General features: G+C 40.8%; 1 protein-coding gene across 4 annotated transcripts in view; it reads right to left on the bottom strand.

Annotated features, from left to right (window-relative positions):
• Nucleotides 1–18,865, bottom strand: part of amot (angiomotin) — a 138,700-nt gene that overhangs the window by 65,304 nt on the left and 54,531 nt on the right. For all 4 annotated transcript variants that reach the window (XM_028595382.1, XM_028595381.1, XM_028595383.1 and 1 more), the window contains 2 exons: nt 16,817–17,372; nt 14,042–14,186 (listed from right to left, as the gene is read on the bottom strand). In XM_028595382.1, the coding sequence (XP_028451183.1) occupies nt 14,042–14,186; nt 16,817–17,372 (701 nt within the window). The remainder of the gene's footprint in view (nt 1–14,041; nt 14,187–16,816; nt 17,373–18,865) is intronic.

Below are 18,865 nucleotides of genomic sequence, written 5' to 3'. Positions count from 1 at the left end.
ACCCAGTGACAAAAGACTTGGCGGCCCTCTCCATTCCGACGCTGCGATATGGAGTTGCTCACCCGGCTACACTATTGATCGCTTTCAAGGGGAAGCGCCACACTTTTGACACGGTGAAGACTGCAGAGGATTTTGTGAAAGAAATCCGGAACCAGCAACATGGAGAATGCGGGTAAACGAAGCATATCATCACTACAGCACGCCCTTTGAAATACATTCCGGTTCTGTACTGTTTTAACTGACCCATTTAGGTTTCAATATGGCAGTACCTTGTTGGCCACATGACTGGCCCGACTAGCCCTGCTGATGCGATCTGAAATTAGTATCGCTTTACCTGTTTTTTTTCTATGATGTTACGTAATTATGGTTCAGGTTAAACTTTGTCTGCTTGGCTGTTACTGCCTACAATACTGCAATACGGAGGATAGGGGGGCTCAATTCTGTTTGCTGGGCATGCTGTTCCTCCTATGATGCTTGCTCAGGTGGGCCAGCGCAGTTCCATGATTGAGCTTAGTTTAGAGCTCCTTTGGATGTGTAAACTGTGGGGAGGTTGGGTGTATTTCAATTGGGGAAATACACTCTGTTCTGTTTGCATTTTTATTTTTTTGATAATGTGTGGGGTGTTTTCTTTATTTTTTTTAATCTTCTGTTTTCTCCTGTGCTTTTTTTTTATGTATTTTCTTGTGTTTACAGCCACTTTACATATATCTGTCAGGGCATTAATGAGGCGAAAACTCTCAGCTATGGCCTCTGATATTCAGTTTACGTCCTGGAACTAAATAAGATCGTCAAGCTTAAACAGGTTATGGACAGGCTCCGGCAGCTTAAAGCCAAAATAATTTTTCTACAGGAGACACATTTGACCTCGGAGGATGTGACGAGGGTGAGGAGGAGATGGCCGGGTCAGGTGTTTTCAGCCTCTTTTAACTCCAACTCAAGAGGGGTAATAACTCTTATACACATAACTGTGCCCTTTAAGCTTATATGTGTCACTGAAAACCGGCTTGGCAGATACCTTATTATTGAATGTGAACTTCTTTCAGTCAAAATAAATTTGGTCAATGTATATGGGACGAATATAGATAACCCTGCCTTCTTTAGACAGCTTTTCTTGCTGCTAGCTGCTTTACCTGGCCAAATTATCATGGGTGGAGACTTTAATTGCACACTCCAGCTGGAATTAGACAGATCCACAGGTGTTGACACCTCTCATCCCTTGACTAGAAAAGAATTGCTTCAGTGCATAAAAGATTTTAATCTGGTAGATTAAAGAATCGATTATTATCTAGTCTCAGCAGAGTTGATTCCAAAAATTTCAAAATGCTGGTATGATAGCATCCTACTCTCAGATCACGCTCCGACCTCACTTCTTATTAAATTTTCGAATGTGGTACCAACCCCCCCCAAGATGGCGCTTACAATCATTCTGGCTTAGGGACCCAAGCTTTATAGAGTATATTGGTAAACAAATAGATTTATATTTTGAAAGCAACACTAATCAGACAACAGCTTCTGTGAGGTGGGAAGCATTTAAGGCCTTTCTGAGAGGCCAAATGATAAGTTTTACCAGCTTTAAATATAAATCTCATAGACTAGAAATGGAGAAACTTGAAAAAGCAATTAAAGAAACAGAGACCAAAATTTTTGAAAATCCCAACCGGCTACTTTTTATGGAACTTAACAAACTCAAAGCAAAGTATAATGTTCTGTCTATAAATAAGGCGACAAAAAGCTTGATGAGATTAAAACAATCTTATTATGAACAGGGAGAGAGGGCGGGTAAGCTACTTGCCTGGCGCATAAAACAGATGGAAACCGAGAGGGCAATAAATTCCATTGTGACAGAAAAAGGAGACACAACTTCGGACCCTGGAGAGATAAGCGACACCTTTCAGTGTTTCTATCAGAACTTATATGCCTCTGAATACTTAGGTTCGGCCCCGATTATGCAAAAAGACTTTTTGGATACACTGTCTTTTGACCTAGTAGATAAACAATTGTTAGACTCACTGGACCGCAACCTTGAGACTGGGGAAATATCTGAGGCCATATCAGGCCTGGGGGGAGGTAAAACACCAGGGCCAGATGCAATTCCAATTGAAATATACAAAATATTTAAATCCAAATTAATACCATCCCTTCTCGATATGTACAGGGAATCATTTGATGTGGGATCCCTCCCTCCTTCGCTAAACACAGCAATAATTTCAATATTACTGAGGCCTGGAAAGACGCCAACTCAGTGTGGCTCTTATAGACTAATCTCGCTTCTAAATAATGACCTTAAGATTTTATGCAAAGTGCTGGCGAGGAGGTTGGAACCAGTCCTTCCTCGGATGGTCCACTTGGACCAGAGTGGATTTGTACAGGGCAGACAGGGCTTCCATAATACGAGGAGGCTGCTTAATATTCTATTTAATAAGTCTGGCCTTCCCGACCACTCTGTCCTGTCAGTGGACGCAGAGAAAGCCTTTGACAGGATAGAGTGGTGGTACTTATTTGATATCCTGCATAGATTTGGTCTGGGTGTCGGTTTTCTCAGATGGGTCCGGCTTCTGTATTCCAACCCATACGCCACAATACTAACTAATGGACTTGTGTCAACACCATTTAGGCTTAACCGGGGAACGAGACAGGGTTGTCCCCTTTCTTCCTTACTCTTCGTCCTGGCCATAGAGCCACTTGCTATGGCAATCCGCAAGCATGCTGACATTACAGGAATTAAAGTCGGAGACATAGAACATCGTATCTCGCTGTACACGGATGACGTCATTTTATTTTGCTCCAGATTGGGAAAAACTCTACCTGGCCTGCTGAAGTTGATGAAAACATTTGGTACCTTCTCAGGCTATAAAATAAACAACAGTAAATCAGTGATAATGTTTTTGACAGAAAATGAGAGGAATAGTCCCCCAATCTCTACACCATTTACTGTGTCAAAACAAGGTTTTACTTATTTAGGTGTCAGAATTACCCCTACTATTGACAAAATTATTTCAGTTAATTATGACCCCCTTGTGGAGAATGTCACACAGTTGATAGATAGATGGACCAAATTACCCATATCCTTAATCGGTCGCATTAATATCCTAAAAATGTCAGTTTTAAGTAAATTTTTATACCTCTTCCAGTCAATCCCACTTTCTCCAGCTCCTTCCTTCTTTAAATTGCTTAACAAAACATTCTCAAACTTCATTTGGAATAATAAACGGCCTAGACTTAGATTTTCCTTGTTGTATTTGCCATATGACAGAGGTGGATTGCAATTTCCAAATTTCCTGTGGTACTTTTGGGCTGCACAGATTAGGGCTGGTATGTTCTACTTTGTCAATGACCACCTCCCCAGCTTGGGTTGCAATGGAATCGCAGAATATCACAGTACCATTACATCTGTACATGTATTCGGCAGATAAAAAAAAGCTTCTTAAAAATACCAAAAATCCTTTCTTGAAAAACACAATAAGGATTTGGCATAATGCCATTGCTTACTGGGGTATGACAAAACAGCTTTCCCAATTCACACCCATTTTTGGTAACACTGACTTTCACCCAGGCAAGGCAGACCCAGGTTTTAAACTTTGGTCCTCCAAAGGTCTTGCTAAAATATCTGATCTGTACAATGGAAAGGAATTTATGTCATTTGAGGAACTTAAATCCAAATTTGGCATTCCTACAAAACCTTTTTTTAAATATCTCCAAATCAGAAATTACGTTCTATCTAAGCAGTGTAATAGCCTGGCGCTCCCCCCCTTGTCCATTTTAGAAGACACTACTTTAAAGTACTTAAGAGCTAGGGGACAGGTGTCTGTGCTTTAAAATCTGTTTGTCAGTGGATCTAATGAGTCCTCAAATGATATATTACGGGCCTGGAATATGGATTTAAATGTATCGGAGGAAGAATGGTCAGAGGCCTGCTCTTTGGTGAAAACTCAGTCAGTCAACACATACTCTATACTACTGCAATATAAATGGTTGAGTAGACATTACATTACTCCTATAAAGCTGCACCGCTTTAACCCTAATATTCCCGACACGTGCATTAAGTGTAGCCATCAAAGGGGGTCACTGTTTCATTGTATGTGGAGCTGTCCGCAGGTTTTACGCTTCTAGAAAAAGGTACCGACAGTTATTGGTTGTATTATTGGCAAAGTGATTCCTACTGATCCTAAGTTATGTATCCTGAATATTTACCCTGTCAATTTTGTGATAACTAATGATGAAAAACTTTTAATTAGTAAGTGCCTTTTGGAGGCTAAAAGGTGCCTTGCTAAGTCATGGAAAAAAACAACTGTATGTGGCGTCTCTGAATGGTTAAACGGAGTCATTTCCTACCTGGCACTGGAAAAGATAAGTTATTTCATAAAAAACAAGATCGATAGGTTTTGGAGTATTTGGAGAGTTTTTTTATAATTTCCTGGACAATGAAAGTATACGAAGTGAGGGAGGGAGTGTCGTACCGATTTGATTGTGACTGTGGCTGTATCTCCCCTTTTATATATATACCCTTTTTATTTTTATTTTATTTTTTTAATATTTTATATATAATTTCTTTTTTTTTAAATATATGTATATAATTTATATATGTATATAATATAAATATATATATTTTTTATTTTATTATTATTATTATTATTTTATTTATTTATTTTTTGTATAGATCTGTTCATACTGTAGTTTTATTCCTTACTGTGTAAATCTTTGCTTATTTGCATATATCATTTTAGTATTCTAGTGATGGTAACATAAATTAACAGAACTTGTTGTACTTGCCTTTGTTGTAAAGGAAACTAAAACCCAATAAATACATGTTTGGAAAAAAAAACCATAAATGATTTGTATATTGGAGGACATTTTGCCTGAATTGGGCAAGTGCGAGCCAAATATAGAATATCTGCCTCAAGTTTTTTCAGGTTTTAGCAGATTAGATTAGATTTTGTTTAAAAAAATATACCAAACTTTTAAGTTCTACATAAACATGATACTTTTGAGGCAGTTGACAAATTTGACCCGGGCTCCCAAGGGGCAATCTCCAAAAAAATCCAAAGGAGTTCTGATGAATACGGAGGTGTATAAACGGGCATGGGCAGATGAGTTGAATATGGAATTAAATGATGAAATTTGGGAAGAATGTCAACGTAATGTGCAAAAGTGTTCAGGTAATACCAGGCACAACCTAATACAGTTTAAAACACTCCACAGACTCTATTATTCATGGGAAAAGTTACACAAATTTTATCCTGATATTCCACCGATGTAACCGATGAAAATCCCAGATAGGTACTCTAGCACATTCTTTCTGGGCATGTAAGTAAACTTCATTCATATTGGAAGTGTATTTTTCTGTTATTTTCTGAGGCTTTTGGTAAGAATTTGGTACCCAGCCCCTTGGTAGCGATCCTGGGGGCCACAAGTGTCCTCTCCTCTGTCAATAAATTTGAAAGAAGAGCCATTCAATTTGGGATGGTGATTGCAAAAAAAGTTGATTTTACGTGTATGGAAAATGGATTCTGTGCCTTCATATAATTTGTGGCTAGGAGAATTGTCAAATACTTTACATCTGGAAAGATTGAGATTCTATGATGAAGATAGAGGAGACAAGTTTGATAAAACATGGGACCCGATAATGAATTACCTTAAAAAATGTGAGCTCCTAGACATTGGCTACTGTATAAAACCTCACTGTGCAAATGAGTATGTGATTTTGTACATGTCAAATTAATTTATCTTTACTACTTTTGGATGTTTTTGTTTATAGTACCCATCCTTACTATGACCATGGAATATTGTTGTAATTCAAGATGTGCTGTGTTCTGTAGGTTCTGTATGTTATGTGTTCTTTGTTAGGTGTTCCTTTTTTTATTTATTTTTTTCCCTCTCTCTTCTTTCTTTATTCTTTTTCTTGAAAATTAATAAACATATATATATATATATATATATATATATATATATATATATATATATATATATATATATATAAAAAGGCTTTGTGGTGATTTGTTGTGAGGCTTCCACTGGACCTGAGTCTGGGCTCTGAGACTTGAATGGAGCTTTCTTTTTTCCAGTGTGTGTCAGAATTAAAGATGAAAATTGTGTTGTTTTTTTTAAATCGTCATTTATGAACAATTATGACAGTATTGTCCTGTTTCATTATGTGCCTTGTATTCACACCCGCCTACATCACCTTTTAACCTGATAATAACCTGAGGATGCAGCCTTTGCTTCTTGTAAGTGTTCATTTCACACTGATTTGTTTGCTGTGCAGTTGCAGCTGCTATAACTCAAACTTTCAATCTGTTAATCAGTCAGTCTCACAAAAACAGGAGCACATGTTCTACTGCAGTACAAAACTATAAAGACACTGATAAGGAAAGGAATGGCATTGTGAGTGCATATTTGATAAGAAAATAAACCTTTCACTTTGGACATAAAAGCTTAACTCAACCAATCCCAGAAATCTTTGAAATTGGTCACGTATTGAGCAAGAGCAAGCTGTAAGAGGCATCTGCGAATCGGGCTGCAATGTAATCATATATAGGGCAAATGTGCATTGTCAATTTCCGTCCACTAAAAGTGTTGTTTTTGCCACTGACAGGCACAGATTGTTATGTGTCTGACAACAAGATATACCTTTTTGTTATTTGAAATGATTCTACCCATGTTGTCAGACGTGAGTGCCGCAGGGCTGAGCGCAAACGGAAAAAGGATAAACTACATGTATCTTTGCAAATGTTAAGGGATTGCTGGCGGTATTACCAGACAAGTTTGAAAGAAGCTAAAAGGAAATATTTCGCTGAAATTATTCTGTCAAATTGTAACAATCCTCGTTTTGACATTGACTCAGTTCTCAATGTGCCGCTAACTGTCTGTTTTGATGCCTCCTATGGTGTATGTGAAAAGTTTCTTGACTTTTTCATTGATAAGGTCACTACCATTAGGGCTCAAATCTCACCTTTGGCTTATGAACCTGCTGTTTTTGACAAGCTTGAACCTGTGACTTTGTCTGTTTTACAGAAGATTGTTGGGCATTTGAAGCCCTCAGGTTCTCCAAATGATACTATCTCTCCTCGACTTTTTAAGGAGGTTGTTCCTACTATAGGGCCATCTATTCTTGCAGTTTTAAATAGTAGCCTTTCCTCAGGGGTGGTCCCTAAACTTTGGAAACATACAGTAGTGAAACCTTTAATTAAAAAGCCTGGGCTGGATCCTGCAGATATGACAAATTTTAGACCTATTTCTAAACTATCCTTTATGGCAAAAATCCTTGAAAATATAGTTTGTAGTCAATTAATGGCCTTCTTGGATGAGCACAATATTCTAGAAGTTTTCCAATCTGGTTTTAAAACCCTACATAGCACAGAATCAGCTCTTCTAAAAGTTTTTAATGATATTTTTTTAGCTACTGACTCTGGGAATTGTGTTATTCTGGTGCTTCTTGATCTGACTGCTGCTTTTGACATAGTGGACCATGAAATCCTTATCTCTCGTTTAGAGCGGTGGGTGGGCATTAGGGGCATTGCACTGAAATGGTTCAGATCCTATTTGGAAGGTAGAACTTTCTGTGTCAGCTGTGGAGATTTTGTGTCCTCTGCTCCTCTGTCTTGTGGGGTCCCACAGGGCTCAATTTTAGGCCCTCTTCTCTTCTCTCTATATCTACTTCCGCTTTGCTCCATACTTAGGAAGCATGGTATGTCATTTCACTGTTATGCATATGATAGTCAGATCTATGTCCCTTCAAAAAAGTTTTTTTCATTTGAGGCAATTGGCCAAAATAAAGTCATTCCTTTCTAGGCAGCACTTTGAGACAGTAATCCACGCCTTTGTCACCACTCGGCTGGATTACTGTAATGCACTGTACATGGGGGTCAGTGGGTCCTCTATTGCTCGTCTCCAGTTGGTGCAAAACGCTGCTGCACGTCTTTTAACTGGAACACATAAATACGAGCATATTTCCCCCATTTTATCGTCACTGCATTGGCTGCCTATATATCACAGGATCCATTTTAAGATTCTTTTATTTGCTTTTAAAGGCCAAAATGGCTTTGCCCCTCCTTACATCTCTGAGCTGCTACACCCCTACAGACCCACCCGTTCTCTCAGGTCAGCCGATCAACTGCTCCTAATTGTGCCGAAAACAAAGCGCAAGCTAAAAGGGGACCGTGCTTTTTCTGTAGCAGCTCCTAAATTGTGGAACGATTTACCTTTGCACATTAGACAGGCATCTTCACGGTCTATTTTTAAGTCTCTTCTTAAAACCCATCTTTATTCTTTGGTCTTTGAAAACTGAAATTGACAATTCATTTGTTTTTGTTTTTTTGTACTTGCATTATATGGGTTGTGTGAGTTTTGTATTTTAGGGCTTTTATGTATTCATTTATTGTTTTACTGTAAAGCACTTTGTGTCCTCCTTTGGATTTTAAAGTGCTCTATAAATACATTTTGATTGATTGATTTGTTGACTTTGAATGAAAGGTCTTTTACAATGATATAATTACGGTTTATTTAAATGGAGTCTGGTGGGTTTGGCTATAGCAAATTTTCAGTTTCATGTTAAATAAAGAGGATCTTACTCAACAAAAAGGTCGACCTCTTGTCACGGCAGTCTTTTTCCTATTGTTTGGTAGGCTGTTTTGGCCTACCACCAGGCTGAGGTGGGTGTGGCTTACCTGCATCAGTGTTTACAAAAGCGGAAGTTAAGGACAGACAAGGAGACAGTTCAGTCAGGAAGGAAGCCATTATATACTGTCTATGGTGTTTTCAGAATGCCAAAACAAATCTTCTTTAACCCAATCAAGTTGTGTTAATGTTAATGTCCCCGTCTGAAATCTACAAATAAACTATCAATAGAGTGTTGACACTGCACCAAGGACTGAGCTTGACGAAGACGGAGCAAGCTGTGCCGGAGTGGCGGACAAAGGTAAGCCTTTCATTCTTACTTTCAGCCTGGCGGGCTGATAAAATGACGTTTTAGTGTGGTTGTACATTAATGTGTGGCTTGTTTGGGATACAAACTCAACCAGTGATGGTGTTTGAAGATAAGTTTGTAGTCATTAGCAATTAGCCTGCTAGTTGGGTAGCAATTAGCCTGTTAGCCGGGTCTTTAGCTCCCCACTATAATCACGGACCACAAGTTTACTGTCTGCTTCATCAAGCATAGTTTAATTAAAAAAACTCTTGATATTTCAGGTCATTAAAAAGTTTGCACAGCCAGGCTTTTTAGTTAGAGGGGCGCACATCTTACAAGTGGATCAGCTGCTTGATCTTAGTACCAATACAGACAGAGTTGTAAAATAAACAAAATAATGCTTGATGTCATTTAGTAGTGATTTGGTAGTGTGATTCTTGGTTGTGGTTAAAGGGATAAATGGATTTTTTTTTTTCCTGACGGATAGGTAGATAACATTAGAGCTTTCATTTGGCTGCTGCTGACGCAGGCCGGTGGTAATTTGCAGATATTTGTGACGTTGATTGTCATAAAAATAGCAGTGATGTAAGCGGGTTTTCTGTTTGTTGGTCAGTAATATAGCATTAGGAGCGATGGCCAATAAGGAAAGTGATGTTTCAATGTCAGTCAGTGAGTTGACTAGAGAACAGTTCAAAATGGTAAAGAAAGCTTAGCTCATTGCTCTGGCCGAGGAAGAGGAAATTCCGCTGAAAAATGACATGATTGAGGCTCTACAGTTAGAGGAAATATGGGCAGAACAGGTTAGCCAAAAGCAGATTGAGTTACAACGACAAGAGAGAGCATAAAAGATTCAACGACTACAGAATAATAAAGATAGAGCCAGGAGAGTCCTGGTTGACACGCCTCTTCAACATTGCGTGGAAGTCTGGGACGGTGCCAAAGGAGTGGCAGACTGGGGTGGTGGTTCCCCTTTTTAAAAAGGGGGACCAGAGGGTGTGTGCCAATTATAGGGGTATCACACTTCTCAGCCTCCCTGGTAAAGTCTACTCCAAGGTGCTGGAAAGGAGGGTTCGGCCGATAGTCGAACCTCGGGTTGAGGAGGAACAATGCGTATTCCGTCCTGGTCGTGGAACAACGGACCAGCTCTTCACTCTCGCAAGGATCCTGGAGGGAGCCTGGGAGTATGCCCAACCGGTCTACATGTGTTTTGTGGATTTGGAGAAGGCGTATGACCGGGTCCCCCGGGAGATACTGTGGGAGGTGCTGCGGGAGTATGGGGTGAGGGGGTCTCTACTCAGGGCCATCCAATCTCTGTATGACCAAAGTGAGAGCTGTGTCCGGGTTCTCGTAGTAAGTCGGACTCGTTTCAGGTGAGGGTTGGCCTTTGCGTCGAAAGGAGCCAGTTGAGGTGGTTCGGGCATCTGGTAAGGATGCCCCCTGGGCGCCTCCCTAGGGAGGTGTTCCAGGCACGTCCAGCTGGGAGGAGGCCTCGGGGAAGACCCAGGACTAGGTGGAGGGATTATATCTCCAACCTGGCCTGGGAACGCCTCGGGATCCTCCAGTCGGAGCTGGTTAATGTTGCTCGGGAAAGGGAAGTTTGGGGTCCCCTGCTGGAGCTGCTCCCCCCGCGACCCGACACCGGATAAGCGGACGAAGATGGATGGATGGATGGATGGAGCCAGGAGAAGTTGGCCAGGTTAGAAGTTGAAAAAGCTGCAGCGGGATGCTGGGTTGAGCAGAAGTTTGATATTAACCATGCAGGCGGTTTCATGACATCTTTTGATGAAAGCGATGTGGATGTGTTTTTTAAAATGTTTGAGAAGGTGGCTATGGAAAGTGATTAGCCTTAGGACGTGGGCTTACTACTCAGAGAGCAATGGCAGCTTTGGACACGCTTGTGGACTACTTTGAGGTAAGCTGCGCTGGAAGCTTACAGGAGCATCCCCGAAGCCTATTGGCAACAGTTCCGTGATTTGAGCAGCAAAGTGAATTGTATTTGGATCTGTGGCAAAAACAAGAAGTGGAGCTTGATCTTTGGATTAGTTCTTGTAGTGCTTTTGACAATCATGGACTGAAAAAACTACGTTACTTGAACAGTTTAAAGTCAATTTCCCCAAGGGGATTGAGATCTATCTCAACAAGTCTGAGGTGGATAGCCTGCGGTGTACAGCAGAGTTAGCTGACGGCTAAGAAATGGTGAAAAATGTGGATCAGTGTTTCCCAAAAGCCCAAGATGACGTCGTCAAATGTCTTGTTTTTTTCCACAACTCAAAGATATTCAGTTTACTGTCACAGAGAGAGAACAAACTAGAAAATATTCACATTCAAGAAGCTGGAATCAAAGAATTTTTACTTATGTCTTAAAAAATTAATCAAACCGACTAATTGATTATCAAAATAGTTGGCGATTAATTTAAGAGTTGAAAACTAATCAATTAATCTTTGCCGCTCTACAGTGATCGCTGAGGTGGAGGATATCCCGGAGAGAGGTGCAGAGTGGCAGGAGAGGCCGACTGCTGATTGTATCAACGAGGGAGGGGAAACCCACAGACAAAATTGGGATTGTGATTAGCCCAACTAAGGTTAACCCAGACCGTGTCAGAGAAGCTGAAACCAGTGTGACGATAGTGGAACCAGAATCCCTACATCTTAACCTTCAGGCAGATCCTCAAAAAACAGATCCTTCACTGGACTATGCTTTAAAAATAGCAACCTTGATCAGGATATATCTTTTAACGGCCACATAAAAAAAAAATCTTAAGAACCGCCTTTTTCCATCTGCATAACATTAGGCCCATCTTGTCGCAAAACAATGCAGAAAACCTAGTCCATGCATTCGTTACTTTGAGGCTGGACTATTGTAATTCCTTACTATTAGGATGCTCAAACAAGTCCATTAAGACGCTCCAGTTGTGTGGTACTGCCCAGGAGTTATAGTCAGGAGGTGAAGCAACTGGCTCATGAGTCATCTCTTGGTGGTCACTTGGGCACGAAAAAGACCTTGAGACTTCCTTTTCCACCCCCTACCTGTTGGCTCCTCAATAACAGAGCTCTCAACCTCGTGGACGACAAACCCACATTTAACGAGTAATATACAGTAGTTTAGGAACAGATTACAAGCAGACTTTATCCGTCTAACTCGAGGTGTAGAGTAAGTTCATTGTAGGCATTAAAGTTGGGCCACATAACCATTATAAAGACAGCTTTACGGATCTACTTTTTTAATATTTTTATTAAACTATATACGGACAATGCTGCTGGAACATAAGCATAATATGGACAAGCAGTGTACTACACTGTTATGGAGCAGCTCGTAGCCACTTAAGGCATAAACAGTATTGTTACTACTTGTCCTTGTTTATACAGTTGAAGATCTGATTCTGTTGTTTTAACCCCTTAGTTTGTCTCTAGGAGGCCGGTGGAAATTTGTTGGACTAGAGTTTCTGAAATGAGGGTGTATTATGCTGGCACACATTATTTGTAGGCTAATGTAAATCAGTTAGATTAAACATTTTAGGTTAAAAGGTGACATTTCACTTTAAATATCACCTTGATGGGTGGAAAAGAAAAACAAACGCGTAATTTCTTTTAAATTATTTTCTTGTATTTTTTCTTCTAATGTACCTGTATATAAGGCTGAGCAGATGTTTTAAGACCTTCTATTACATAATTTTCAGTGAAACCACTGACACTTCTCCTCCCGCTTTCTCAACAGCACATACTGCAGAGCCATTAAATCTCTAAACAGCTCTCCATCTCTGTACAAGCACCTCATGAAGGTGCCTGTATAAATTGTACATCTCTTCACATCGGTTTTCTAATATTACTTTTTATGCCACCCATACTAGCGGTATTTTAGCTATTTATTGCAAAGTTGTGGATTTGCGCTATGCATCCCTATGCAATGTGTCACTTTAAACAGTCCTTCCAGAAAAATGCAGAATTTTTTTGTGATTGTTGCGGGCAAAAATCTTTGATTATGTGGCATGTTTTCTTAAAAAATGCGATGGCATATGCGGGATATTTATGCAATTTTATGTGATGAAATTGCGGGGAACTTGCAATAATTTCGGGAACTTGCAAAAATTGCAGAAACTTGCAAATGATTTGATGAAAAAGAGAACAAAAAGTGATATAAGATATATTGTGTGACCTTTTTGCAACGAAAATGCGGGGATTATGAAATCATGCAAGCCCTGCATATTTTGCGCGGAAATCAGCAATTTATGCGGCGAAAAGGCGGCGTATTTAAAAAAATGCGGCCTCCGCATAAATATGCAGACTTTGGCTGATTATGCATTGAATTATGCGATCGCATAATCGCGTTTTAACTGTTATTTTAGCCTCCTGGACTGTCATCCAGGTATGTAGTGATTGGTGTCCCCTCTTTTATCTGCCTTTATTTTTATCTGCCTGTGTTAAGTGTGATCCCATGTGGGATACCATATGTGTATATATTAGCTCTATGTTTTTTGTTGATGTATTGTGTTGATGTCCTGTCATGAGCACACTGAAACAAATTCCTAGCAACTTGCACTGAGTTGTATGGCAACAAAGTATTGAATCTTGAATCTCTTGAATCTTAATGAGTGGGTAGTCAAAGAGAGACACTTGGTAGGGAATTCTTTTTAACAACCTAGGAAACTTGCGCTACTGTCTTAACATCAGAAAGTTTTGGGCCCAGACATTTAGATGATCTGGATACTCTTTTTCTGTCACATCACCACAATAACTATTAGTGTTATGACTGTCATCTGCACATGGAAATCTTGGGTGGCTAGCAGAGGTGGACCTTCTGTACATGGGTCACTAAGTCGGAAGTATCTGTACTTTCTTACATAGTTGTGCTTTTCTTTCTTTCGTTATAGTTGTTCGTTCTATACACAGCAAGTAACATGTTAAGGATCTGCGGCAGCCACGGTTATCTTAGCAGCCATGTTCAGCCCATAGTGTGCCCAAAAAGACATGGCAACATCTGGCCAATAGATGACAGCAAAGCCCTGGAAAGGGGCATGGACCCAACCAGTTCACTGTGTTAGGTGGTAAGGTAGTTCAGAAATCTGATATGTTGAATTTGCAATCGGTTGCAGAAGAATTGCATTATTATTGCATGATTATTGCACCTCCCTGCTTTCACACCTCGGAGATCCCTGTTGAAGTCGTGCAGCCGGCGCACCTCCAGCTCCAGCTTGTTCCTCATGGTTTTCTCCAGGGCCTCCCTCTTAGAGGAGGACTTGGCAAGGTTTTCATATGCCTCTGACACCAGCTGGATCTCTGTTTCCAACTGCCCACAGAAACAGGAGGAATGAAGACAGAATGAGTAAAGGAGATGCATCAAACTGTTATGCAAATGTGCTTATTTCTCAGCTGAATATTTCACATCCAACTACTGACATGGGTCAAACCTGGCCTCACCCATCCACTGTTTTTACAGCCTGAGTTTCACCTTAAACTTATCTTTAACATATGTAAAACGGTGGACAAACAGGAGCAGCAATTAAGGAAATATCATTGAACACCTACTTAAAACCAACTTCAAGAACTGCCTTTTTTCACTTGCATAACATTGCAAAAATTAGGCACATCCTGTCTCAAAACAATGCAGAAAAACTAGTCCATGCATTTGTCACTTCGAGGCTGGGCTAATAGGTCCCTAAAGACTCTAGGGGTGGGAATCACCAGAGGCCTCACGATACGATATCATCACAATACTTATGTCACGATACAATATTATTGCGATTTTAAAAATATTGCAATATTCTGCAATATATTGCAATTTATTACCTTTTTTCCAACTTCAAATCTTTCCCAATTTCAAATTATGTCCCCAAAAGAAAACTTTGTCAACATCTGTTTTATCTAAAAAGATTAATTTCTCTATTTGTTCATCTCACTTCAATTTTATTGCTGCAAAATGGGATTGTCAAGCAGACAAACTGACCAACACATATATAATAAAAGATCGATACAGCATAGTATCGCAATATTTTCCGTGGCAATACTGTATCGATACTGTATCGATACACGTTTATCAATACAGTATTGCCACGGAAAATATTGCGATACTATGCTGTATCGATTTTTTCCCCCACCCCTAAAAGACTCTACAGTGGCTCCAGAATGCTGCAGCTTCTGTTCAGGAGGCAGACACCGTGTTCATATTTAAGAATAAGCTTAAAACTCTCCTCTTTGATAAAGCTTATAGTTTGGGCACCATGCACTGCTACTGCTATTATAACTAGTCATAATTAATTATAATCTTTACTGTTAATATAATTGCCACTGTTCATCATACCATTCCATTATACCCAATACTATAATTATGAGTCATATTTCTCTCTCTCTCTCTCTCTCTCTCTCCCTCCCTCTCCCTCTCCCTCTCTCTCTCTCTCTCTCTCTCTCCCCAAGTCGTGGCAGATGGCTGCCCACCAAGAGTCAGGTTCTGTTCGAGGTTTCTGCCTGTTTAAAGGTCCCATGACATGGTGCTCTTTGGATGCTTTTATATAGACCTTAGTGGTCCCCTAATACTGTATCTGAAGTCTCTTTCCCAAAATTCAGCCTTGGTGCAGAATTACAGCCAATAGAGCCAGTCCCACAATGAGCTTTCCTTAGTATGTGCCATTTCTGTGTCTGTAGCTATTGAGGAGGAGAGAGGGGGGGCAAGGTGGAGTAGTGCCCTATATTTAGAGAGTGTGGCCAACTCAAATCATGGGCGCCATATTGGATACAAACGTCAGATGACTCTACATTGTAACCCTATGGGGCAAATATGCTATCTTGAAATAAATCGCTTATTTTCACCTTAAACAGGCATATTATTATCAACGTAAAAGGCCCTTACGGAAATTTTCCAGTGCATATTTACCTTCAATATCGTAAATGGGCCTCTAAAAAATGCCCATGTAGTGTTAATAAGTCACTGAGCAGTGTTTACCTTTCTAATGTCCACTAGCATACAGGCTAACTATTGCTAGCTTTGTGTGTAACATAACAAAAAAAAGGTCCTATGTTGACATTTACCTCACACAATAATGAACAGCTCCCATACTTTTTGCCTTTTTGCTTCACAGGGGGGACTTGTGAAATCTTTTGCAGCTTCCCTGTCTTTCATTGCAGCCAAACGCACAACGGTTGGGCATTTTCTCAGTGATTTATGTCATTTTTTAAATAATATATTACATTTTTCCACTATTCCCTGCACTATGTCAATGGGAATCAGATGAATGTTGGTATCCAACATGGAGTCCATGAAACACATGACCACCTCGGAACCAATCGCAGAACGGTATGCTCAGAACAATCGATTCCCTAGTTGGCCACGCTCTCTAAATATAGGGCACTAAGGTGGAGAGTGGGGGTGTGGCCTTGACCAACTGCCACTTTGCTCAAACAAGCAAAGTGGCAGTTGGTCAAGGCCACATTTCAAACGAAAGCCATGATGTCGCTCTCTCATGGGTGGGCCAAATTCTCTGGGCGGGCAAAGCAGAGAAAGGGGAGGTAAGATTCCAGATCGGCCCATCTGAGATTTCATTTTCTCAAAGGCAGAGCAGGATACCCAGGGCTCGGTTTACACCTATCGCCATTTCTAGCCACTGGGGGACCATAGGCAGGCTGGGCATATTAATGTTAAAAAACCTCATAAAGTGAAATTGTCATGCCATGGGACTTTTAAAGGTTTTTCCTCACCACTGTTGCACCAAAGGCTTGCTCTTGGGGGGGGAACTGCTGTGTCTCTGTAAATTTTAGCGTGGTCTAGACCTCTAAAGTGTCCTGAGATGACTTCTGTTATCATTTGACACTATAAATAACATTTTATTTTATTAAATACAGTGTACATATGGGTACGTCAGTATTGTTTTAAGATAGACAAACACATTTTACCTATCCTTATAGCTTTTCACCAGTACATGTTACCTTGTGCAACTTGGTGACTTTCTCACGGCAAGCCTCCATCTCCTGCCTTAGCATCCTGTTCTCCTCCGTTAGCACATCCACCATCTGGTTCGCGCGCACCATCATAGCAAAAGGCTCCCCCTGCAGGTGGGAGTAGGAGTGCGGATGGGGAAAATGTCCAGCCTGTACTGGCGGTTGGGGCTGGGGAGGTTCTTGGAACTGCTGCTGCTGCTGCTGTTGTTGTTGATACTGATGGTGCTGCTGATGGTGCATCCTTGAAGTGGAGCCATAGGGGTCATGAGGGAAAATGTGACCTCTTGGTGGTGGGTGAATAGGCCCCAGGGTGAAGGGCGCCCCTGGCTGGTAGGGACCCTGCATACTGCGGGGCCCCATGCTAGGAAAGGGCTCACCCTGACTCTGTGGGTGCTGGTGAGGGAAGGACGGATGGGAGACGCTGAGCATGCTGCTTAGGGTTGAGGACTGGGTGCGGGACAAGGATCCCATGGAGGTAACAGAGGAGGTGGGACTGTGCTGATGAAGGGGCCTCTGGAAGTGGACCGAACCCTCCTTACTGGACCTGAGGAGAGATCAGCTGACTGATTACACGGTTGTTGTACAGGATATGTAGTGTTTATGTACATAATCATAAGACATAACACTATTTTTTTTAGGTGTTATAGGCTGACTGGTTGTTTATTTCATTTATTAGGGGCTGGGCAGCTCTCCTCTTGTATTTGCGGATATTATTATTCTTTTTTTTACCATGAAATCTGCTATTTCATGCATGAAAAATGTCCATATTCATATGCTTCAAGCTTGCAAGAATTACGAAGTCTAAACTAATTAAAGCTGCGAGCACCGATGGAACGGCCCTCACGCCTCTGCATGCGTCGAGGTTACCGGCGGACACCGCTCCTTGCGACCGTGCATTTGCGCGGCACTCAGACACCGCAAATCGTCAGCAATGAAAAGGGAACTCGCTGCTGATTTCAACAATACCTCACACAAGACTCTACGTCATAGGGTTCATTAGCTGTGAAAGGGAGCGTGGCCAAAGTATAGGGGGCGGGCGAAACCATTAACAATAAAAAAGATTTTGTCTCTGCTGAGTTTATTGATACCTCACATAAGACTCTACCAGAAAATAATTCCTTCAGTTTCAATAGGGCCTTCGCCGCTGTCGGCGCTCGGGCCCTAATTAAACACTAGTCCTCCTCCCAGTTTTTCCTAAACTAAAAGACGTGTCCCCCTGCTTAAGCCAGTACATGTCCAGGCCCGTCTGAAGTTTGCTAGAGAGCATTTGGATGATCCAGAAGAGGATTGGGAGAATGCCATATGGTTAGATGAAACCAAAATAGAACTTTTTGGTAAAAACTCAACTTGTCGTGTTTGGAGGAGAAAGAATGCTGAGTTGCATCCAAAGAACACTATACCTACTGTGAAGCATGGGGGTGGAAACATCATGCTTTGGGGCTGTTTTTCTGCAAAGGGACCAGGACGACTGATCCGTGTAAAGGAAAGAATGAACCTCCTTCCATCAGCAAGGGCATTAAAGATGAAACGTGGCTGGGTCTTTCAGCATGACAATGATCCCAAACACATCACCCAGGCAAACAAAGGAGTGGCTTCGTAAGATTTTTTAATAATAATTACATTTTAATAAATTCATTAAAAATCCTACAATGTGATTTTCTGGATTTTGTTTTCTCATTTTGTCTCTCATAGTTGAAGTGTACCTATGATGAAAATTACAGGCCTCTCTCATCTTTTTAAGTGGGAGAACTTGCACAATTGGTGGCTGACTAAATACTTTTTTGCCCCACTGTAGCTCAAAACAACCCCTATTTGGGGCCATACTTATTCGCCATACTTTAATGTAGAAAAATAATTAAAAGTTTTAACCCAAGTCTTTCTTCTAAAGACTTTGGCCTTTATTGGGCTGAATGGGCATTCCGATATCAAGCACGGTTTATGTATCGTCCAGTTTTCAGACCGTTACAGATTTTCCAATGTGTGTGTATCGGGACAGAATGTTGAGAGCCAGAGCGGAGGACAGAGGGGGAAGTTGCA

Source organism: Perca flavescens, chromosome 13, assembly GCF_004354835.1.
Source record: "Perca flavescens isolate YP-PL-M2 chromosome 13, PFLA_1.0, whole genome shotgun sequence".
Taxonomy (NCBI): domain Eukaryota; kingdom Metazoa; phylum Chordata; class Actinopteri; order Perciformes; family Percidae; genus Perca; species Perca flavescens.
Note: the sequence above shows the minus strand (reverse complement) of the source record. Positions and strands in the feature narration are given on the sequence as shown.